This window comes from Physella acuta, unplaced genomic scaffold (genome assembly GCF_028476545.2).
Source record: "Physella acuta isolate Inbredline_101_S28 unplaced genomic scaffold, ASM2847654v3 ptg000321l, whole genome shotgun sequence".
Lineage (NCBI taxonomy): Eukaryota > Metazoa > Mollusca > Gastropoda > Physidae > Physella > Physella acuta.
In genome coordinates this window covers 35623-62129 of record NW_026731840.1, presented here as the reverse complement: position 1 = coordinate 62129, position 26507 = coordinate 35623, and the positions used below count along the sequence as shown (strand labels likewise).

The 26507-nt window shown below is 39.4% G+C and overlaps 1 protein-coding gene across 2 annotated transcripts; it reads right to left on the bottom strand.

Annotated features, from left to right (window-relative positions):
- LOC131940534 (leucine-rich repeat-containing protein 74B) lies at positions 1-26507 on the bottom strand. 2 transcript variants are annotated; one of them, XM_059299195.1, is made up of 19 exons: positions 26266-26507; positions 25752-25882; positions 23935-23970; positions 22205-22374; positions 18897-18991; positions 17925-18032; positions 17518-17625; positions 15406-15499; positions 15030-15079; positions 14565-14646; positions 12709-12794; positions 12205-12329; positions 11755-11824; positions 11363-11458; positions 10175-10314; positions 8187-8286; positions 3788-3849; positions 948-1082; positions 1-496 (listed from the first exon to the last, which is right to left on the bottom strand). In XM_059299195.1, exons 1-19 carry the CDS (start codon positions 26341-26343, stop codon positions 457-459), a joined length of 1806 nt encoding a protein of 601 aa, XP_059155178.1. In that variant the 5' UTR covers positions 26344-26507; the 3' UTR covers positions 1-456. The 2 variants fall into 2 exon arrangements, with proteins under 2 accessions (XP_059155178.1, XP_059155179.1); XM_059299196.1 differs by lacking the exons at positions 1-496; positions 8187-8286 and having other exon boundaries at positions 960-1082.

Here is a 26507-nt window from a genome sequence, read left to right as displayed (position 1 = left end):
TTATTTATTTTTTCATAAAATTATATCAGTACAATTATTTAGTCTTGCTTAGTTTGGAATAAAAAAAAGGCATAGGTTTAAAAAAATAAATAAACATTCGTAAAAAAACCCGCAACCATTTTCAAAATATTTTTCTTAATCCCAAACAATCCATTTTGTTGTAAATATTTATTTATCAAAACTAAAATCCCATTGGTTTTAAAGACTTTTATTTATCAAAACTAAAATTCCATTGGTTGAAAGACATATTTATCAAAACTAAAATCCCATTGGTTGAAAGACTTTTATTTATCAAAACTAAAATTCCATTGGTTGAAAGACATATTTATCAAAACTAAAATTCCATTGGTTGAAAGACATATTTATCAAAACTAAAATCCCATTGGTTGAAAGACTTATAGTAACGACATTCAATTGGTCGACAGGCTGGCTGTGCTTGAATTTGATTGGCTGATTCTAGGAGTCCCCTAGGATCCGAGACTTGAGATATAATCTCCTGTTATAAAAGATTAAAGAGATTATAAAGGCGCAAAGATTACATCGTTACAAACATTATATAGACAGAAATTTCATATAGACACAAAATAAAATAGACAATCTTTATACACACTAAGTTTATATAGACATAAAGATTATACGGACACACGTTATATAGACACTAAAGATATAGACACACACAATAATTTAGACATAGGTCATATAGATACAAATATTATACAGACACAAAAGTTTAATAGACACATATTATATAGACACAGATTATATAGACACAGATAGATGATATAAACACGAAACTGTAGCGAAGGTAAGGCAACAAAGACACCAGGACCGTAGACCCCCAACTAAACACGAGCACCAGACCCCCATCAAGCTGGTAACATTAGGACATGAGTGATCTGTGCCACAAGGCAAAACATTGGCCGCAGGTAAATAAAATTTGGCCTCACCTCGCCAGGTTGGCCGAGATGCTGTATCTGGCCACCAGCTGAGCTCGCGGGTCTGTAACCTGGGCCATCTCCAGACAGGTCTTGATGACGTCATTGGGGTTCCCGCCCACCCTCAGGATTCGGTTGGCTAGGTCCCTGGACAAAGGAAATGTCCGTTGGTCAGGTAGGACGCAGAGACAAATACCTCTATACGTACATTAACATTGAGACATACAGACACACAGACATACAGACATACAGACATACAGACATACAGACATACAGACATACAGACATACAGACATACAGACATACAGACATACAGACATACAGACATACAGACATACAGACATACAGACATACAGACATACAGACATACAGACATACAGACATACAGACATACAGACATACAGACATACAGACATACAGACATACAGACATACAGACATACAGACATACAGACATACAGACATACAGACATACAGACATACAGACATACAGACATACAGACATACAGACATACAGACATACAGACATACAGACATACAGACATACAGACATACAGACATACAGACATACAGACAGACATACAGACATACAGACATACAGACATACATACATACAGACATACATACATACATACATACATACATACATACATACATACATACATACATACATACATACATACATACATACATACATACATACATACATACATACATACATACATACATACATACATACATACATACATACATACATACATACATACATACATACATACATACATACATACATACATACATACATACATACATACATACATACATACATACATACATACATACATACATACATACATACATACATACATACATACATACATACATACATACATACATACATACATACATACATACATACATACATACATACATACATACATACATACATACATACATACATACATACATACATACATACATACATACATACATACATACATACATACATACATACATACATACATACATACATACATACATACATACATACATACATACATACATACATACATACATACATACATACATACATACATACATACATACATACATACATACATACATACATACATACATACATACATACATACATACATACATACATACATACATACATACATACATACATACATACATACATACATACATACATACATACATACATACATACATACAGACACACAGACACACAGAAACACAGACATACAGACACTCATACTAAACAATTCTCTCTATACACACAGAAGCACCAAGACACACAGAATCCCAAATACCGAGACACATCAGGACACACTAAAACACATTTAGAGCGCACCAAGATATGACCAGACACACGGACACACCAACGACCAATAAAACCAACACATTAAAGCACACCAAAAACACCAACACACGCCAACAAACAAACACCAAGACATATGGTAACAAAGCTACACAACGTAATTAAAAGTAATATCTATCGTCATCGAAAATATTCTGAGTCATTGTTTCGTTTTCTTTGCGAGTTACACTTTTTCTCTTCCAACGTCACGTCTTGACAAAAACGGCATGCATTCATCTCCATGGCAACGTGCAGCAACAATGATTCATTTTTCAATTTCTTATCCTACAGATCACGTGATATTATCCTACAAACCACGTGGTATTCTTTGCTCACGACTGTGCTAATTAATTATTTATTCGGTTCAGTTGTGCACGGCTTTAAGAAGGTCGGGCTTCGTAAATCTTTTGTTACACAATGTTATCTTTCTTTTTTTTTGTTAGAGAATGTTACTTTCTTACTTTGTTACACTATGTTAACTTGAATGTTTTGTTGGGAATGTTAACTTTATTTGTTACATAATGTTATTTTTCTGCTTTTGCTAGATAACGTTAACTTTCTTACTTTTGTTAGATAATGTTTACTTTCTTACTTTTGTTAGATAATGTTACCTTTCTTACTTTTGTTAGATAATGTTTACTTTCTTACTTTTGTTAGATAATGTTACCTTTCTTACTTTTGTTAGATAATGTTAACTTTCTTACTTTTGTTAGATAATGTTAACTTTCTTACTTTCGTTACACAATGTTAACGTTGTAACAATCAGGTTTCATCCATGTTTGTAGTATTCATAAAATGTTTGCTGTTGCAAATCTGCTACATGTCGATGATGCAATATGTTAACATTCTTTGATTAAAACCTAATTATTTTGAACGTTTTTGCCGAGATTGACAGCGTTTAAGCACACATGACAAGTTCTAGTTTTGGGGTAGAGGGTGGATGAGAGGGGTGGGGGTGGTGAGCTTGGGGAGAGAGGTGGGGGAGTTAGACGGTTAAAAAGTTGATCTTACTTAAAGGTTACTTTATTGTAAAAAGTTGATCTTACTTAAAGGTTACTTTATTGTATAAAAAGTTGATCTTACTTAAAGGTTACTTTATTGTAAGAAGTTGATATTACTTAAAGGTTACTTTATTTTATAAAAAGTTGATCTTACTTAAAGGTTACTTTATTGTAACAGTTGATCTTACTTAAAGGTTACTTTATTGTAACAGTTGATCTTACTTAAAGGTTACTTTACTGTAAAAAGTTGATCTTACTTAAAGGTTACTGTAAAAAGTTGATCTTACTTAAAGGTTACTTTAAAAAGTTGATCTTACTTAAAGGTCACTTTATTGTAAAAGTTGATCTTACTTAAAGGTTACATTAAAAAGTTGATCTTACTTAAAGGTTACTTTAAAAAGTTGATCTTACTTAAAGGTTACTTTAAAAGGTTGATCTTACTTAAAGGTTACTTTAAAAAGTTGATCTTACTTAAAGGTTACTTTATTGTTCCTCATCTTGTCCAAGAAACTTTCCTGTTGGATGTCCTCTCCCTAAAGGTCAAAGGTTAAACAAGGAAGAAAGGGTTAATGTAGGTAAGCGTATGAACAGTTGAGAAAGGGTTAATGTAGGTTAGCATATGAACCGCTGAGAAAGGGTTAATGTAGGTTGGCGTATGAACAGTTGAGAAAGGGTTAGGTTTATACACAAACATCACTTTAAATCTGATACTTCTTGCCTCACATCGCAATTTACTTTTATGCAGCGAGAACGTTGGGCGGGCACCCCCATCCACCGTAACTTAGCGACGCCTTTGAATACAAGCAGCTTTATGGCCACACGCTAAAAGTACTTGTTACAATTGAACAATAACTTAACCTAGTTACGCCTGGCGTCTACAGATGTTACTTACATCCACTCCTTACATCTACTCCTTACATCCACTCCTTACATCCACTCCTTACATCCACTCCTTACATCTACTCCTTACATCCACTCCTTACATCCACTCCTTACATCCGCTCCTACCTTCGCTCCTTACATCCACTCCTTACATCCGCTCCTTACATCCGCTCCTTACATTCACCCCTTACATCCACTCCTTACATCCACTCCTTACATCCACTCCTTACATCCACTCCTTAGATCCGCTCCTTACATCCACTCCTTACATCCACTCCTTACATCCGCTCCTTACATCCGCTCCTTACATTCACTCCTTACATCCGATCCTTACATCCGATCCTTACATCCACTCCTTAGATCCGCTCCTACCTTCGCTCCTTAAATCCACTCCTTAGATCCGCTCCTTACATCCACTCCTTACATCCACTCCTTACATCCACTCCTTACATCCACTCCTTACATCCACTCCTTACATCCACTCTGTACATCCACTCCTTACATCCACTCCTTACATCCACTCCTTAGATCCGCTCCTTACATCCACTCCTTACATCCACTCCTTACATCCGCTCCTTACATCCGCTCCTTACATTCACTCCTTACATCCGATCCTTACATCCGATCCTTACATCCACTCCTTAGATCCGCTCCTACCTTCGCTCCTTACATCCACTCCTTACATCCGCTCCTTACATCCACTCCTTACATCCGCTCCTTACATCCACTCCTTACATCCGCTCCTTACATCCACTCTACTTCTTCTCCACACAATTCAGCCCCACACATTTACCCCCTCCCACATACTCTCCAGCACACACACTACGCCCCCACACACTTCGCCCCCACACACTTCGTTCCACACACTTCGCCCCCACACACTTTCTCTCACACGTTCCAACTTGCTAACCAGATAAACCAAGAACGACAAATCTGATTAGAAGGGAAGCAACCGAGTAACATATTTACGAGAGTGCACTCCCTTTCTGTTTGTTAATACATTTTTTTGTTTCACTAATTGACACATAAATTAGAGACATTTTCATGTCATCGGGTTTTTTTACAATTAAATTATATCTCATGAGATTTCAGCAAATTAAAAAATATCTTGTAACAATAAATAAATGCTGTCAAATGGAGATAAAATGTTGTAACAAAAAAATTCAGAGAGCTTACGTTTTAGCGGAAATCTGGGATATTTGGAAGAAGGGTATCTGGGATATTTGGACTAAGGGTATCTGGGATATTTGGGATAAAGGATATCTGGGATATTGGGATAAAGGATATTTGGGATAGGGGTACAAAGGCTAAATATGATATTTTAAATATCTAAATCAAGGGTCTCCTAACTTTTCAGCCCGAGGGCCGCATTAACTATCAAGTATCAGTTTGGAGGGGGGGGGGGGGCAGAGTTTCTTCCAGGCATCTCTTCGGGGTGGTAGCGCCCCCTCCCCCGAGGGACGTGTACCCCCCCCCCCCCCCCTTAACGAAATATGATTTATATAGAAATATATACACATTTCAAGTGTCCCACCCCCCCGGAGAAAAAAATCTGAAAGAAACACTGCCGGTGGTCAATAACACACTCGAGGTCCAAGTTTGCTCTCAAATTATTCTTCACGTATTTCAATCTTGAAAATATTTGTTCACACAGGTATCTTGTTCCAAAACTTGAAAGGTACTTTGATGCAAAAAATTTAATATTAGGAAAATATTCCTTTTGTAAAAACTTATAAAAACCCATCCGCCTTTCTTTGAACGTGTCTCTAATGACCTCCAGCTGCAGTTCATCTTTGCAACTGGCCACATTTGCTTCAAATGGGTGCTGAAACAGTCTCACTTTTTTCTGCCTTTGAATCCAAGTCAGAAAAGAGCTACTGAAACTGCAGCTTGAAGTCTTTGATGATCTCGTATGCAAATGACACGAGGAACTCAATGATTGCTTCAACCGTTTAAACCTTGCACTACAGAGAGTGCGTCAAGTTGTTGGCTTGTACCTGTTCCAAAAACATGACAAGTCTGGATCTGAAAGCCTTTATGTGGGTGTATAGATCAGAAACTAAATTTCCATCTCTTGAAGTTTTAGGTTCAGAGGCCAATTTCTAAACCCACTCTTCATCAGACAGTAAGTACATCAGCTTGTGGCTTGCCTTTACTTTCAAGGAAGTCACATATTTCCTTTCTTAACTTAAATACTCTGCTCAGAAAAAATTCTCGCAAATTAGCCATCTTTCTGCTGTAAAATATGGTAAATCTTGCGATTCTGTGTTTCTATCTTTTAACATGTCTCTGAACTATCTATATTCTCTCCGGTAACAGTGCCATACATTCTATGTAGGGAAGCCAGCTCTTGTGTTATGTTTATGTCTTCATTCACACCTCTAATGAACATAAGCAGTTGAGATGTGGAACAGCTGTCCAGCAACTGATCCATTACAATTAAAAAATTGCCAAACTTGCTTGCATTTTTCGCTATTTGAGTCACGAAGTTTTCACCAATGTCTGCAACACGGCGGGCAATGGTATTTGCACCCAAAGCTACATTTTCAAATTGTTTTGAATTTTCTGGGCATAGTTTCTGAGCTACCTCTAACAAACATTAATTCCGTGGACAAAAAGATCGCCGCGGGCCGGATGAGAGGACCTCGCGGGCCGCATCTTGCCCGCGGGCCGTAGTTTGGAGAACCCTGATCTAAATGAAAGCGGTAAGGTATTCAGGTAAGGTATTCAGACTATCTATTATGTCAACCCACATGTGCAGATGTAATTGTATGTTGTTGTCGGATGGTGTGAGCGAGTGTTGTGTCGGATGTTGTGGGTGAGTCGTCTGTGTCGGATGTTGTGGGCGAGTGGTGTGTGTCGGATGTTGTGGGCGAGTGGTGTGTGTCGGATGCTGTGGGCGAGTGGTGTGTGTCGGATGTTGTGGGCGAGTGGTGTGTGTCGGATGTTGTGGGCGAGTGGTGTGTGTCGGATGTTGTGGGTGAGTCGTCTGTGTCGGATGTTGTGGGCGAGTGGTGTGTGTCGGATGTTGTGGGCGAGTGGTGTGTGTCGGATGTTGTGGGCGAGTGGTGTGTGTCGGATGTTGTGGGCGAGTGGTGTGTGTCAGGATGTTGTGAGCGTGTGCCGGATGTTGTGGGGGAGTGGTGTGTCAGGATGTTGTGGGCGAGTGGTGTGTGTCAGGATGTTGTGGGCGAGTGGTGTGTGTCGGATGTTGTGGGCGAGTGGTGTGTCGGATGTTGTGAGGGAGTGGTGTGTGTCGGATGTTGTGAGGGAGTGGTTTGTGTCGGATGTTGTGGGCGAGTGGTGTGTGTCGGATGTTGTGAGCGAGTGGTGTGTCGGATGTTGTGGGCGAGTGGTGTGTGTCGGATGTTGTGGGCGAGTGGTGTGTGTCGGATGTTGTGGGCGAGTGGTGTGTGTCGGATGTTGTGGGCGAGTGGTGTGTGTCGGATGTTGTGGGCGAGTGGTATGTGTCGGATGTTGTGGGCGAGTGGTGTGTGTCGGATGTTGTGGGCGAGTGGTGTGTGTCGGATGTTGTGGGCGAGTGGTGTGTGTCGGATGTTGTGGGCGAGTGGTCAGTGTCGGATGTTGTGGGCGAGTGGTGTGTGTCGGATGTTGTGGGCGAGTGGTCAGTGTCGGATGTTGTGAGCGAGTGGTCTGTACATCACCATACGATGACAACAAGGACAAGACATCTTTAGCTGTATGTGACCAGCCAAGTCTCTCAACGTATCTGACTGACCAAACTCTCTCTCTGTCTAGCACACAGAGACGAAATACACGCCAGCACACACATACCAACACATACACCCACCCACACCAATATACACGCCAACATACACATACCAACACACACACCTACACACATAGACGAACTCTCACAGGCGAAAGCACCAACACACACATACGGAAACAAACAACTCTCTCCCTCTCTCTCTCTCTCTCTATCTCTCTTACTAACACACACACACACAGCAACTGAACCAATCACCGTATCGATGGCCGCCTCCAGATCGATGCCGCCGAAATACTTGACCAGCCTCATCCGGTCCTCAGCGTTAAGACGGGTCACTAGGGCCAGCGGGTCATCTCTGGGAGGGACGGGTCAGAACATGACGTCATTAGAGGGACGGGACAGAACATGACGTCATTAGAGGGACGGGTCAGAACATGACGTCATTAGAGGGACGGGTCAGAACATGACGTCATTAGAGGGACGGGACAGAACATGACGTCATTAGAGGGACGGGTCAGAACATGACGTCATTAGAGGGACGGGTCAGAACATGACGTCACAAGGGTCAGAACATGACGTCACAAGGGTCAGAACATGACGTCACAAGGGTCAGAACATGACGTCACAAGGGTCAGAACATGACGTCATTAGAGGGACGGGTCAGAACATGACGTCATTAGAGGGACGGGTCAGAACATGACGTCATTAGAGGGACGGGTCAGAACATGACGTCATAAGGGTCAGAACATGATGTCATGAGATATGGCGTTCAATGAGTGCACAAATCATGTCACTTAATTAGGTTACCATGTTAAGTAGTTAAATGAGGTTAGGATCAATGCCACATACATGACGTCTTATTCAAGTCACACAATCACATAATGTATGTCACAGGATCACGATTTATGTCAAACCTATAAAATTACACATAATGTTTATGTAATGTATGCAGATCATGTTTATGTGATCTATTTTATTATGAAAACTGTTTGAGTGTGAATATGTTGAGCAGATACTGGGATATACTTTGATGCAAACGATTTAATGAATTCAGACTAATCTATTTTGTTCAATAAATTATCGTGAATGTCATGACATTGACATTTATAGTATGACATTGACATTTATTGTCATTGGCTGATGTAGGACTAGAGAAACTACCAACACAACCTGCGGTGGGGAATTATGGGATGGATTTTGTATTACGATTATAACATTAATAGATCTCACCAGCTATATAAATATTATAGGATACAATTTGTCAACAGATGATGCAGTATTAGTTAGATGTTGGTGGCAGTGACCTAACTTCACCTGTACAATGACCTCACCTCACCTGTACAATGACCTCACCTCATCTGTACAATGGCCTCACCTCACCTGTACAATGACTTCGCCTCACCTCACCTGTACAATGACCTCACCTCACTTGTACAATGACCTCACCTCACCTGTACAATGGCCTCACCTCACCTGTACAATGACTTCGCCTCACCTCACCTGTACAATGACCTCACCTCACTTGTACAATGACCTCACCTCACCTGTACAATGGCCTCACCTCACCTGTACAATGACTTCGCCTCACCTCACCTGTACAATGGCCTCACCTCACCTGTACAATGACTTCGCCTCACCTCACTTGTACAATGACCTCACCTCACCTGTACAATGACCTCACCTCACCTGTACAATGACTTCACCTCAACTGTACAAAGACCTCACCTCGCCTGTACAATGACCTCACCTCGCCTGTACAATGACCTCACCTCACCTCACCTGTACAATGACCTAACCTCACCTGTACAATGACCTAACCTCACCTGAACAGTGACCTAACCTCACCTGTACAATGACCTAACCTCACCCGTACAGTGACCTAACCTCACCTGTACAGTGACCTAACCTCATCTGTACAATGACCTAATCTCACCTGTACAGTGACCTAACCTCACCTGTACAATGACCTAACCTCTCCTGTACAGTGACCTAACCTTACCTGTACAGTGACCTAACCTCACCCGTACAGTGACCTAATCTCATCTGTACATTGACCTAACCTCATCTGAACAATGACCTCACCTGTACAATGACCTAACCTCACCTGTACAATGACCTAACCTCACCTGTACAGTGACCTAACCTGTACAGTGACCTAACCTCACCTGTACAGTGACCTAACCTGTACAGTGACCTAACCTCTCCTGTACAGTGACCTAACCTGTACAATGACCTAACCTCACCTGAACCTGGAGATGACGTCCTCGTTCTTCTGCTTGTCATCGCTGTGTGACATCGTGCTGCCGTACCTGACGTCAATGTTCTTTTCCCAGAACAAAAGGTCAATCAGGGGCGCTATGCTGGGCTCGACTAGCTGGTAACTCTAGGGGTCAAAAGGTCAATCAGAGGTCATCATAAGGTAAACCAGGGGTCATCATAAGGTAAATTAGGTTCACGAAAAGATCATTCATTGATGCTATGGGATCCACATAAGAGCATTAGGAAAGGTCAACAATAGGTCAATGGAGGGCTTTCAAAGGACTATCAAGAGCGGCTCCAGCATCTAGTAATCTAGAGAAGGTTTTTTTTTGGAGCCAGGTTCTTTTCATTGTATACTCAACGTGAGCCGGAGCCCACTCAGGTAAGCGATGGTTTGAGGTAATCATCTATATCAGGGGTCTCCAAACATTTCAGTCCGAGGGCCGCATTAACTATCAAATTTCAGTTCGGGGGCCAGTTCCTTCCAGGCATGTCGTGATTTTTCTGCGCAAAGTTCTTCAGCCATCACCAACAAACGTTTTTTCCGTGGACAAAAAGATCTCCGCGGGCCGGATGAGAGGACCTCGCGGGCCGCATCCGGCCCGCGGGCCGTAGTTTGGAGACCCCTGATCTATATATATGATTCTCTTCTGGGAGACGCTAGAAAACAAGCTGTAAGCGCGCTCCCTACCACCCCCACCCCTACATGGTCTGGTGAGCTGTGGTTCACGCTGTTTACAAGCAGAGCCGGGTTTAGTGACGACTATTAGGGGCAGATAATTTCGTTTGAAACGATTTTAAACGTAGGGTGGAGGGGGGTAACTAAGTAGAGTTTAACGGAGGGAGGGGGGGTTATCGTCCTTAACGAGCTACCTATAGTGTTTTAAAGAAATATTTTCAGTGGCAGCGTTGGTACTGTCGAATTCACAAATTATGCATTACTGAAAAGTAGAAAAAACAACAACTAAATAGCGGCGTATGATATGCCGCGGGTCGGCTCGTTTTAAAAATTTAAGAAAACACTAATCCTGGTACTCAACGAATGGACTCGTTTGATTCTAAAACCGTGGGAGTGAAGACGAGTTCAACACACGAACTGTATCAAGGGAAATCACTCTTGTGAGATGTGTTGACGCAGACGTTTACTTGTGGATCATTATAGGACAACTTACCCCCAAGTCGATTCTCTTAAGGCCTGTAGTTTTGAGCTTGTAGATCTCCGACAGTATGAAAGTGACGTCAGACATGATTAAACAATTGTGTTCTATCTGGAAATGTAAGACGTAATGTCGTGCTGTTAAAGAAACATTCTTTAGTTAAGGTGTGTAGTCATTAACCGATTCAGAGTTTCTTCCAGGCTTCTCTTCGCAAAATTTATATAGAAAATATATACATTTAACAGTGTCCCCCCCCACAGCCCGAAGAAAATCTTCCACCCCCCCTCCCAAATTTCAAGTGCCCCCCCCCTCCCCCCCAGAGAAAAAGTCTGAAAGAAACACTGAACCGATTATTGCTGTAGCTATATGATAATCAAAATTAGCAATAGATGTATGCAGAGAAATACCACTAATCGCTCCAATGTAGTATTTTTTTTCAAGGCTGGTAAAATCTTTTCCATATCTTTGCCATTTAATCTGAAAAATAATTTTAAGAAAATAACGGTCAAAGGGAATTAACAATTAAAACAATACATTAAAAAGGATAATGCAGGGTTTTGCCCCTTTGTTAACATGGAGCAAGAAGAAGCAAAGGGAAATAACCATTAAAATATTAATCTAATGTAATATTTTATGAGTTATTCTTCTTTTCTCCGAATTTTATTTTTACCCAGCAAAAACAAAGGTAAATCAAATAAAATAAAAAAATGAATTACGGGACATTTTCTTTTATTAGTATTTAGGAGAATGAGCATATTTTTTTTTTTTTACAAAATTTAGTTTTACTAAAAAAAAATTAATCTAGTAAAATGATTACCCCTATCTTACCTAGACGCACATTAAACTTTAATTCCTACCTATTGCCAGAGAGATTGATAAATATCAGCGACCTATTTTTCTTGAGCATGGCGATGAGAGCCTTGATGCCAGGCTTTCCCAGACCGTTCCAGGAGAAGTCGAGTCTCTCCAGGCAGGAATTTCTCTGGCATCATGTTTAAAGTCAAAATTAAAAAAATAAAATCTCTTGCTTGGTGTACTTTGGGCTGGACTAGCCAGGAAACTTTATTAGAACCCTGATTAGAATCAGATTCTTTAAATGTTTATGCCATGCAATGCAATACATTTTTTGTGTGTTAAAGGCTAATGCTATGGTGAAAAGGCGCACGACAACAGCGACTTATTAAAACAATTTCTTAAATACCTTTCAATTTTTTGTTAATGTAATTGTAGAGATGAATGTTTACACAGTATATTATTATTATTCTGTTTATCTTCTCTGTAAAAGTATTTATATGAACTACTAATGTATGGATCAAACAAAACTAGCCGGAATTAGATAATGTAACACGTGATCAACTGACCGCCAATCCTTTGATGAATTTCTCGGCCCCATCCACACGTATTCCATTCCTGCTGATGTCCAGGTCGACTAGAGACGTATTGACAGCTGGTGATGGGAAAAAAACTTTAAGGGACGTAATTTTATTCCCTCCCCTTTCTCTGTCCTCGCAAGTTTAGCTTTTTGTTTAAATGCATTGTAAAAAATGGATGTTATAGAAAGAAAATTTCGACTGCTGTGTCGAGCCGACACTTGCACGAGTTTCTTACCCTAGCTTGAGTTTTTGTTATGTGTACATTTAGATTTCTGTCAACTTAACAAACCTACCTATCACGTCCCCTGTCTACAACCAACCGATTACGTCCCCTGCCTACCTATCACGTCCCCTGTCAACAACCTACCAATCACGTCCCCTGTCTACAACCAACCGATTACGTCCCCTGCCTACCTATCACGTCCCCTGTCTAAAACCTACCGATAACGTCCCCTGTTAACAACCTACCGATCATTTTTCCAAACGCGTCCCCTGAGGCTGCCGTGAATTTGTTCCGGCTCATGTCTACAACCTACCTATCATTTTCCCAAAGGCGTCCCCTGATGCTGCCGTGAATTTGTTCCGGCTCATGTCTACAACCTACCGATCATTTTCCCAAAGGCGTCCCCTGAGGCTGCCGTGAATTTGTTCCGGCTCATGTCTACAACCTACCAATCATTTTCCCAAACGCGTCCCCTGAGGCTGCCGTGAATTTGTTCCTGCTCATGTCTACAACCTACCGATCATTTTCCCAAACGCGTCCCCTGAGGCTGCCGTGAATTTGTTCCGGCTCATGTCTACAACCTACCGATCATTTTCCCAAACGCGTCCCCTGAGGCTGCCGTGAATTTGTTCCGGCTCATGTCTACAACCTACCTATCATTTTCCCAAAGGCGTCCCCTGAGGCTGCCGTGAATTTGTTCCGGCTCATGTCTACAACCTACCGATCATTTTCCCAAACGCGTCCCCTGAGGCTGCCGTGAATTTGTTCCGGCTCATGTCTACAACCTACCGATCATTTTCCCAAAGGCGTCCCCTGAGGCTGCCGTGAATTTGTTCCGGCTCATGTCTACAACCTACCGATCATTTTCCCAAACGCGTCCCCTGTCTACAACCTACCGATCATTTTCCCAAACGCGTCCCCTGTTAACAACCTACCGATCACGTCCCCTGTCTACAACCTACCAATCATTTTCCCAAACGCGTCCCCTGTCTACAACCTACCGATCATTTTCCCAAACGCGTCCCCTGTCTAGAACCTACCGATCATTTTCCCAAACGCGTCCCCTGTTAACAACCTACCGATCACGTCCCCTGTCTACAACCTACCTATCATTTTCCCAAAGGCGTCCCCTGAGGCTGCCGTGAATTTGTTCCGGCTCATGTCTACAACCTACCGATCATTTTCCCAAACGCGTCCCCTGTCTACAACCTACCGATCATTTTCCCAAACGCGTCCCCTGATGCTGCCGTGAATTTGTTCCGGCTCATGTCTACAACCTACCGATCATTTTCCCAAAGGCGTCCCCTGAGGCTGCCGTGAATTTGTTCCGGCTCATGTCTACAACCTACCAATCATTTTCCCAAACGCGTCCCCTGAGGCTGCCGTGAATTTGTTCCGGCTCATGTCTACAACCTACCGATCATTTTCCCAAACGCGTCCCCTGAGGCTGCCGTGAATTTGTTCCGGCTCATGTCTACAACCTACCGATCATTTTCCCAAACGCGTCCCCTGAGGCTGCCGTGAATTTGTTCCGGCTCATGTCTACAACCTACCGATCATTTTCCCAAACGCGTCCCCTGAGGCTGCCGTGAATTTGTTCCGGCTCATGTCTACAACCTACCGATCATTTTCCCAAACGCGTCCCCTGAGGCTGCCGTGAATTTGTTCCGGCTCATGTAGAGGTAGCTGAGGTTGGAACTGTCCTGATGGGTTCAAACAATTCCATTGGTCAGTATAAATAGAACATCAACACCAGCCAATTACAGCAAGGTTAGATTAGCTAACACTGTATTTGAATATATCAGTTTATAGAACTAAAACTATTAACTTTAAAGTTATAAATAAGTATTGACAAGATGAACTGAAGATATACATTTTAAAGGTTAAATAATAACAGGTTGTTAGTAAATTGAATTATAAAATATTATATTTCTTTGTACAACTGTAAAGCTTATAACACTAGTATGTTCACTGTCACACACTGGGTGCCTATTCTAACAAAGCTTCCCACTAACCACCATGTACCAGTGGTGTGAAAAATGTCTGACTAGATATAACTCTTATAATTAAAATACATTTTCCTAACCTTGACGTATTCACACAGAATTGGAGCATCTCTGTCGTTTAAATTATTTCCTGGAATAAAAATGATTTACTTATAAAACACGGTTATAAACTGGTAAGTATATAAAATATAGCAGGGTGAGAGGTAGAGAGGTAGGTAGAGTGGTAGGTAGAGAGGTAGGTAGAGAGGTAGGTAGAGAGGTAGGTAGAGAGGTAAGTAGAGAGGTAGATAGAGAGGTAAATAAGTAGAGAGGTAAAGAGGTAAATGGTCACGTGATCAAGTGGTCAGGTAGTCACGTGCATCCATCAACTTCTACAGCAACTTTTTTTTTTTACTGTGCTTTAATTAATTTGTCAAAGACGAGACTTTAAATTAAGATCACCATGACGTTACCCACCTGAGATGTCAAGGTAAACCAGGCAATCGCTCTGTGTCATCGTCTCAAAAAACCGATCCATGTACTTAGACGTCAAGAAGTTATCCGCGAGAATCTACACATTTAAAATTAGATCCACTTTTACACTCCCAAATGTTTAAATGCTCATTGAATGAATAAGTCATATACGTCCTATTCTATGTTAAAAACTTTTACCTAACAAATGGAAAATACGTTTGAGTGATGTGATTTAAAGAAAACCAACTAGGAAATTACACAAAGGAAGCTGCATGTACAGATAGGTCTTAAAGAAGGTCAACACTGTTGTCCAGCTTACAGCTGCGTTAGGTGTGTGAGTCAGGATAGGTCAAGTAAATAAGCAATAAACACAATAAAATAAATTCTTGAAAAATACCCCAAAAACAATTTTTTTCTAATTTCTTGCCAAATCAGTGACTCTGCCAAATTAGTTTAAAGACCCGCTTTACTTTACCAAATCTGTCACATTATGTTTTACTTTACCAAATCTGTCACATTATGTTTACCAAATCTGTCACATTAAGTCTACCAAATCTGTCACATTATGTTTTGCTTTACCAAATCTGTCACATTATGTTTTACCAAATCTGTCACATTATGTTTTACTTTACCAAATCTGTCACATTATGTTTACCAAATCTGTCACATTAAGTCTACCAAATCTGTCACATTATGTTTTGCTTTACCAAATCTGTCACATTATGTTTTACTTTACCAAATCTGTCACATTATGTTTACCAAATCTGTCACATTAAGTCTACCAAATCTGTCACATTATGTTTTGCTTTACCAAATCTGTCACATTATGTTTTACCAAATCTGTCACATTAAGTTTACCAAATCTGTCACATTATGTTTTACTTTACCAAATCTGTCACATTATGTTTACCAAATCTGTCACATTATGTTTACCAAATCTGTCACATTATGTTTTACTTTACCAAATCTGTCACATTATGTTTACCAAATCTGTCACATTAAGTCTACCAAATCTGTCACATTATGTTTTGCTTTACCAAATCTGTCACATTATGTTTTACCAAATCTGTCACATTATGTTTTACTTTACCAAATCTGTCACATTATGTTTACCAAATCTGTCACATTAAGTCTACCAAACTGTCACATTATGTTTTGCTTTACCAAATCTGTCACATTAAGTTTACCAAATCTGTCACATTATGTTTTACTTTACCAAATCTGTCACATTATGTTTACCAAATCTGTCACATTATGTTTACCAAATCTGTCACATTATGTTTTACTTTACCAAATCTGTCACATTATGTTTACCAAATCTGTCACATTAAGTCTACCAAATCTGTCACATTATGTTTTGCTTTACGAAATCTGTCACATTATGTTTTACCAAATCTGTCACATTAAGTTTACCAAATCTGTCACATTATGTTTACCAAATCTGTCACATTATGTTTACCAAATCTGTCACATTATGTTTTACTTTACCAAATCTGTCACATTATGTTTACCAAATCTGTCACATTAAGTCTACCAAATCTGTCACATTATGTTTTGCTTTACGAAATCTGTCACATTATGTTATACCAAATCTGTCACATTATGTTTACCAAATCTGTCACATTAAGTTTACGAAATCTGTCACATTATGTTTTGCTTTACCAAATCTGTCACATTATGTTTTACCAAATCTGTCACATTAAGTTTACCATATCTGTCACATTATGTTTTACCAAATCTGTCACATTAAGTTTTACCAAATCTGTCACATTAAGTTTACCAAATCTGTCACATTATGTTTACCAAATCTGTCACATTTTGTTTTACCAAATCTGTCACATTAAGTTTACCAAATCTGTCACATTATGTTTACCAAATCTGTCACATTAAGTTTACCAAATCTGTCACATTATGTTTACCAAATCTGTCACATTATGTTTACCAAATCTGTCACATTATGTTTTACTTTACCAAATCTGTCACATTATGTTTACCAAATCTGTCACATTAAGTCTACCAAATCTGTCACATTATGTTTACCAAATCTGTCACATTATGTTTTACTTTACCAAATCTGTCACATTATGTTTACCAAATCTGTCACATTATGTTTACCAAATCTGTCACCCTGGTATCCTCAGAAAACACGTCCGTCAGGTAAGCCATTTGCACCTCGCTACAGATGGCCTCGGTCAAGTCCAGTCGCTGGACCTCATCGTTAGCCTGCAATTAACGATATAATTAATTGATACAGCAATCTGTACGTGCTGGATATCTCGGATGGAAATTAACGTCCAAATTAACTGGGTTCAACGTTTTAAGTCAGGGAGACCTCGATAGATATGGAAGTCATAATTTCTGGCATTATGTGGCCAGATGCTAATGAACAGAGTGATTACTTTTGTTCGCTAATACATAGCACAACGTTGAAAAAACGCGCTGTTCTGTGTGTGTGTGTTGCGGGTCCTAACACATTAAAACAGTCACAAACATTTGAATGAAAACCTCAATCATCTACTTACAATCAGTGCGACCATAAACGCTTTAAATTCAAGGTCATTCAGTTTCAAGGTCGCGAGTTCTATTTCAAATGTACCGATTGACCTCATGATTCGTCTAGACGGTATACACTGAAAAGTATACAAAAATTAAACTTTTCATTTACTCATCTAAAGTACACATTTTATTGATTTCATTACAGTATCTGAATTCAACACTAGTATATTTTCAATTTCAAACGTCTTATTAAAAAGCTATTATTTCTTGATTTGATTATCTGAAAATCCAATTTATCTTCATAATTAGTTGTATAATTATAATCTCTTCAAACGTAATCTATTTGCTTCAACTGCAGTCGTGAATATCTAAACTTCATCTGCACAGAAGGCATGTTTGGGGGTCTTGGTATTACTGCTCACACAGATAACCTTGTAAAGTAAATCCTAGCTAATTGGGAAATCAGGGTATTGACAGAAAAACCACAAATTAACCAACTTAAAGTTGGATAGAATAGAAATAGATCTAACTACTTAAACCCTCAACCTAAGTTTAACCAACTTAAAGATTAATATCATAGAAATAAATATAACTATTTAAAACTCTAAACTATCTTTAACCAAATTAAAGATTCATATAATGGAAATAGATCCAACTACTTCAAACCTCCCACACAAAAAGAGCAAAGTTTCAGCCTCCCACACAAAAAGAGCAAAGTTTCAGCCTCCCACACAAAAAGAGCAAAGTTTCAGCCTCCCACACAAAAAGCAAAGTTTCAGCCTCCCACACAAAAAGAGCAAAGTTTCAGCCTCCCACACAAAAAGCAAAGTTTTAGCCTCCCACACAAAAAGAGCAAAGTTTTAGCCTCCCACACAAAAAGAGCAAAGTTTTAGCCTCCCACACAAAAAGCAAAGTTTTAGCCTCCCACACAAAAAGAGCAAAGTTTCAGCCTCCCACACAAAAAGAGCAAAGTTTCAGAAGAAAACAAATTGACTTGCTTTTAACTTCTGACACGCCTTGAAGTACCGCATTTGTTCTCGATCTAAGCCGGAGAGTTTTTTGATTTCCTCGTCTTCTTCCTCGCCAGTTCTGTCTGTAGATAGAGGTTAGTTCAAGTAAAGATCCGTTCTCGAAAAAAATAACAACCTCGAATACTTTTAGTTTACCATCACAGAAACAAACAAACAAACAAACATAAACAAACAACAACAAAAAACAACTGTATCGTAACCATCAGTCAACAGCACGCCAACCACTCACCTTACCTTCATCAGAGGTACACCTTACTGTCATCAACATATAATTTTACCACCACCAACCTTTTACATCAACCTACCACAATATACATCAACCTAATACTATATTCAAAAGCCTACCACCATATACATCAACCTACCACCATATACATCAACCTACTACCATATACATCAACCTACTACCATATACATCAACCTACTACCATATACATCAACCTACTACCATATACATCAACCTACTACCATATACATCAACCAACCACAATATACATCAAACTACCACCATATACATCAACCTACCACCATATAGATCAATCTACAACCATAAACATCAACTTAACACCATACAGATCAACCTACCACCATATACATCAACCTTCCACCATATACATCTACCTACCACCATATACATCAACCTTCCACCATATACATCAACCAACTACCATATACATCAACCTACCACCATATACATCAACCTACCACCATATACATCAATCTACAACCATAAACATCAACTTAGCACCATACAGATCAACCTACCACCATATACATCAACCTTCCACCATATACATCAACCTACCACCATATACATCAACCTACCACCATATACATCAATCTACAACCATAAACATCAACTTAGCACCATACAGATCAACCTACCACCATATACATCAACCTTCCACCATATACATCAACCTACCACCATATACATCAACCTACCACCATATACATCAACCTACCACTATACACATCAACCTTAACATTATACATAACAACATAAGGTACCATCATAAACATTATCACACCATCATACACACCAACCTACCATCACCAAAAAACATACCGTCATACACATCAACCTACCATCATCAAAAAACATACTATCGTACACATCAACCTACCATCACCAAAAAAACATAGCATCGTACACATCAACCTACCATCACCAAAAAAACATAGCATCGTACACATCAACCTACCATCACCAAAAAACATAGCATCGTACACATCAACCTACCATCACCAAACAACATCGTACACATCAACCTACCATCACCAAACAACATAGTATCGTACACATCAACCTACCATCACTAAAAAACATAGCATCAAACACATCAACCTACCATCACCAAAAAACATACCATCATGCACATCAACCTACCATCACCAAAAAAAAAATACCATCGTACACATCAACATTCCATCGCCAAAGAACATCGTACACATCAATTTACCATCACCAAACAACATCGTACAAATCAACCTACCATCACTAAAAAACATAGCATCAAACACATCAACCTACCATCACCAAAAAACATAGCATCAAACACATCAACCTACCATCACCAAAAAACATAGCATCAAACACATCAACCTACCATCACCAAAAAACATACCATCATGCACATCAACCTACCATCACCAAAAAAAAAATACCATCGTACACATCAACATACCATCGCCAAACAACATCGTACACATCAATTTACCATCACCAAACAACATCGTACACATCAACCTACCATCACTAAAAACATAGCATCAAACACATCAACCTAGCATCACCAAATAAACCGGGAGTGATCTCCCCTAAACTTTCTCGAATACTCTATATACTAAAATAACAGGGGATGGGAACTCGGGCTATAGACATGATTTTTAATCAATTTTAAATACTTAAAGTTTTAAAAATAGAATAAAATCTCGTAGACAAATTAATTGCACACCAAGTGAACGCGAATAAAAAAGCGCATAATAGTGCGCAATATTATTAGTACTTTTAAAATTTACATTAGTTTTTTGAGAAATCGGAAGTAGCGTAAATTACTACTTCCAGTCAACGGACATTACTCAAAATTTAACAGAAGGTAGAGAATTAGATCTTTTACTTACATGTGAAATTTCATTTATCTATCTGAAATAGTACTCAAGTTATAGGCTTTTGAAAAATTCAAAGTAGGAAAAGTACCACTTCCGGTTATCGGAAATCGCTCAAAAGTTGATACGGATCTACGATTTTGATAAAATACTTATATATGAAATTTCATCAACCTAGCTGTAACGGTACTCAAGTTATCGTGTTTACACACGGACACACAGACAGACAGACACACAGACAGACACACAGACATACGGACAAGATTGCAAAATTATGTTTCTCCGTATCAGTGAGGTGTAAAACATCGAGATTTGTAAAAATCTCGATTTTTTTTTTGCACGATTACAAGACTTTCTCTATACTTCGTATATACGAGAAAGTAATAAAATACTTAAAAAAACCTTTTTAAAAAACCACGTTTTTCTTGTGGACTAAAAAGTAGAAAATAACTATTTACATACATTTGATGACAAAAAACGTGGGTACGTTCACCATCAAATTTCCCGACCCATCTGCCCGACCCACGTTTTTTGTCATCAAATGTATGTAAATAGTTATTTTCTACTTTTTAGTCCACAAGAAAAACGTGGTTTTTTAAAAAGGTTTTTTTAAGTATTTTATTTTCTCCTTTTTAGTCCGTTGCTACACATGAAAAACGTGGTTTTTAAAAAAGTTTTTTATATAGTTTATTTTCTACTTTATCTAATGACTTGATTAAGTATGACTTGACTAAGTGTTTATAAATACACGGACTAAAAAAATCTTGAGCGACCAGGATTCGAACCTGGGTTGTCGCGGCCACAACGCGAAGTACTAACCACTATACGATCACGGCCAGCGCGCTCACATCGATTGGGGCCGAAGTAACTGTGTCAATAAGCCTCAAGTCTTGTCGGTATCTTTAGAAATCATGTCCTCAATTTTATGGTCCTTGGGGCGTAATTAAATTAAGCTAATTACGGTCTCTAATTGCTAGTTTTTATGATTGCATCTGAAATTGTTAGGCGAAAGTAGCATGCATGCCAAATTTCAGGTCTCTAGAGCAATCAGAAGTGGGCTAATTTTCGATGTCAATTTTAACAACAAACAAATCCACACATCCACAAACGCGAAGCTGAGTTAAGAAAAACGTGTTAAAAACATAGCATCAAACACATCAACCTACCATCACCAAAAAACATGGCATCGTAAGCCTCCGCAGATTTTTCCAGAGACTCCCGGTCACTGACAGGTTTGGGCGCCTCCTCCGGTGCGACTTCATCCGGCACCGGTTCCGTGACCTCGACCACATCCGGCTCGGTCTCCTTGACCTGTAGTACGACGGGCAGGGAGACACTGCAAGGGGAATAAGCCACGGGTTATTTCAAGGGGAATAAGCCATGGGTTATTTCAAGGGGAATAAGCCATGGGTTACTTCAAGGGGAATAAGCCATGGGTTATTTCAAGGGGAATAAGCCATGGGTTATTTCAAGGGGAATAAGCCACGGGTTATTTCAAGGGGAATAAGCCATGGGTTATTTCAAGGGGAATAAGCCAAGGGTTACTTAAGGGGAATAAGCCATGGGTTATTTCAAGGGGAATAAGCCATGGGTTATTCCAAGGGGAATAAGCCACGGGTTATTTCAAGAGGAATAAGCCATTTGTTATTTCAAGGGGAATAAGCCATGGGTTATTTCAAGGGGAATAAGCCATGAGTTATTTCAATACTGGCAAATCGTGGAGATTGTAGCAGGGGCTGTAGCGTTATGAATAAAATTGGCTGCTTGTGTTCTTTTATTGTAGCGTCGTGTCACCGTTTGGATTGTGTTACTCCAGACTGAGGTAGAGCATTCAGCGGCTAACCCGAAGGTCTCGAGTTCGGATCTTGGTCCGGACTCGGGATTCTAGAAGGTTCCTGAGTCCACCCAGCCCTGTGGGGTATCTTACGTGAAGGAAAGTAAAGGTGACTGGGCAAAGTGCTGACCAAACCATCCCTTCATATGCCGAGGTCACAGAAACAGATGAACTCTACTTCACCTGCCCTATGGATAGTTAGGTCTGAAAGGGGAACTTACTCTATTTTTACTTCACACCTTGGCTAGGGTGTGCCGGGTAAAAACATACAAGAAGAAATCGTTTGTAAAGTTTTAAAAATGTTTTTTGAATCAGTGTTTTGATATTCTGTTTCGCAAATTAAAGTGTATTAACTTGTATGAATATTTTAGTATCGATTTTCTTGGCTTGACGATAGTTCATTTGATTTTAAAATTGATGTATCAAATACTAACCCAACCTAATATTGATGTACCTGTCAAACTTTGAGGCACCTGTGAAATACTTATGACCCTATCCATGTTTTAATCTAGCTTATCTGATGTAGTATTTAAATCTGCTCCTTGACAAAGATATTCTTGAGTAAAGTTCAATTGTAATCAAAGTGAGGCCTACGTGTAAGACGAATCGACAGTAGCAAAAGACATCGCTGTCAGCAAAACAATATGATTGAAGTCTATTTTGTAAATTTTTTTCTAGAGATTAGAAATAAACTGAAGGTAAAAGCCCCAAACGTCATAGTTACAGCTGTTTGTGAACACACGGCTGTTTATACACAACCCAACGTATGTGCAAGGATGGTAAAGTAAGTAATGTTCCCTTTCAAACCTGACGGTTTATGGGGCAAGTGAAGTAGAGTTCACTTGATTCTGTGACCTCGGCATATGAAGAGATAGTGTGGTCAGCACTATGCCCAGCCGCCTTTACTTTCCCTAAAGTGAGTTAGGTACCCATCAGAGCTGGGTTGACTCAGAGACGGTCTATTGACTTGAACCCGGATTCGAACTCGAGACCTACTGGTTAGCACAAGGATGGTCTACTTTCCCAATATGTCGGCTAGAGAGCAGAAAGTGAAAAACTCACCTTGAAGACAGCCGTCGCCTTTGTTTGTCTGAGCCTCTGTAAAACGAAATAAGTTGAGTGGATTCAAGGGAAACTACTTATTATAAGTTAAGTAGATTCAAGGGAAATTACTTATTATAAGTTGTGTGGATTCAAGGGAAATTACTTATGACAAGTTGAGTGGATTCAAAGGAAACTACTTATTATAAGTAGAGTGGATTGTGGATTAAGGGGAACTTACTTTAAACCACCAGAGACATTAAAGCAATAAGAAATAAAACATTTTATCTATGGGGGGGGGGGGGGGGGGAGGTCTAGAGTTTTTGTGTCTGTGGCGAATACATATTTTTTAAAGAGCTCTGGTCTAAGGAGGGTAGTAACACAAGCCCAACAAAAGGGGAGATCAGTGACTGTCGCTATTGTGTCGTGTTGCCCGCTGTAGGATAAACAGACGCTCGCTTTTTTACGGCTTCCACATTGATGTCATATATCTAAGGTGTTGTTGGTGATTGCTTTTTGATCAAATAAATTTGGTTGTTCTAAATATAAACCCCAGTCAGGGAGGAGCGAGTGGTTATTGACCAGGGAGTGTGTGTCGCGCGGGTTTATATCCGGAGGGGGGTATTGTCCGGAGCCATAGTCAATGACGTAGATGGATGTAGCTTAATAGCATATGTCTCCAATCTCGTTAGGACATCAACATCATGAATTGTAAATAAAACAGATACACAGAGAAAGCGAAAACTCGCCAATACCTAACTATTTGTGAAAGATCTGACTGTCAAGTCCAAGAACTGAAGTATAGAACGCCTCTCATAACATTAACATGCTTATTCTTTACTCGGGCAGTATTTGTGTTATTCGGACCAAACTCGGATAGTAACTGAGATATCGGAGCAGTAGCGTACGCAGGGGGGGAGCAGGAGGAGCGGCCGCTCCCCCTCTGGCCATTTTTAGCAAAGTGGCGCCTTTTTTGGAAACTTTTTAAACTCGAAGTTTTAAACATTGATATTTGAAAAGTATCTTTGGTCGGCACATTTGAAACGTAAATCTCTGTGAATATTGTTTTTGCAATTACCAGTAAAAGGTGTGTGAGCAATACAGAGATCTAACTCATACCTTCTCATTATACTAAAAATTATCCTTAAAGAACACTAAAAGTCAGTAGCTAATTAAACAATGCTTAATCTGAATTGTAAGACCGATAATGTAGTTATATGTAGGCTATTATTCCGAATATTATACTACTTCACTTAAAAGCTGGATTTTATACCAACTCTGATTTAAAAAACTTTCATTATGCTGTAAAAGTTTAGCATTTATGATGACAATATATTTAATTTTGATTGTAGATAAAATATGTTTGTAAAAACGAATAGTGTTAAACTACTTTTATTAGATTCTTAAGTAGTTATTGATTTGTTTTGATATTTATAATAAAATGTGTAGACATATACATATTTATATTAAGACATTGATTATTTCCCCTTTTCGCTAGTCTTAATAGATGTCCTAGGAATTATTATGCATTATTTTTTACAAGGATTACGAAACAGATTATGCCATTTATTGTTTTTGGTTCTAGTGTGATTATATATATATATATATATATATATATATATATATATATATATATATATATATACTTATATAGAAGATATTACAAATTCGGCGCCTTTTTTTGCTATTTCCGCTCCCCCTACACCGAAAACCTGGATACGCCTCTGTATCGGAGTAAAGTAGAGATGAGGTATGACTGTGTGTGTTGTGTGCGGCAGTGTGGGATATTGGGGAGCTGGGGTCAGCAAGATGTACACCCCACCCCCACTGTGACTTACAGCGTGGACCTGCCCAACTTCTTCTGGAAGCGGATGCTCCACTTGTTGATGTTGTGCCCTCGCTTGAAGCTCGAGATCTTGGCCCATTTGCCCGGGTCTTCGGGGAGTTGAATCTTGAATCGTATGGGATCCTGGGGGTCAGCCAACACATATTAGTTAATGGGGTCTTTGGGTCAGTCAACGAATATTAATGAATAGGGTCCTGGCGGTCCATTTGGCAGATGAAGAAGAGTTTATTTGTTTCAGTGACCTCGGCATGTAAAGGGTTAGCATGGTTTTACAACCAACGGTCTTTAAGTTCCCTTACGTTGGTTGGAGACCTGTCAGAACTGTGTCGACTCGAACCCGAACCACAGCTTTAAGAGCTACACAATTGTTGTCTGCGATAGCAGCATTACAAATACGAGGGAATATTTAGTGGATCAACTGTTTTAAAATTTCTACAACACAATCACACAATTTTAAATAAACAATACATTGAACGCTATCACAACCACAAGTTTAGATTTCTTACCGGCTTATGACAGCCAACACCTTCTATTGTTTTCAGGGTTTCTATGGCGACGGACACCGGGTCGAAAAACGACGCCATTTTCACCTGTGAGTTTTGTTTTACTAACAGAAAAATTAAACACGCGACATATTTAGCAATAAAACTCAAATCTGCAGGAAAAACAACACAAATGTCTTTAATTTTCCCATTTCCGTTTCTGCATCATGTTTTTAAGCGCATACAAATAAACAGAAATTCCGATT

Coding starts and splice junctions, on each gene's coding strand:
- LOC131940534 (XM_059299195.1), bottom strand. CDS start 26,343: ATGGCGTCGTTTTTCGACCCGGTGTCCGTCGCCATAGAAACCCTGAAA. Junction 25,883..26,265: donor GTGTTGGCTGTCATAAGCCG/GTAAGAAATCTA, acceptor GCTGACCCCCAG/GATCCCATACGATTCAAGAT. Junction 11,825..12,204: donor ATCAATCTCTCTGGCAATAG/GTAGGAATTAAA, acceptor ATTATTTTTCAG/ATTAAATGGCAAAGATATGG.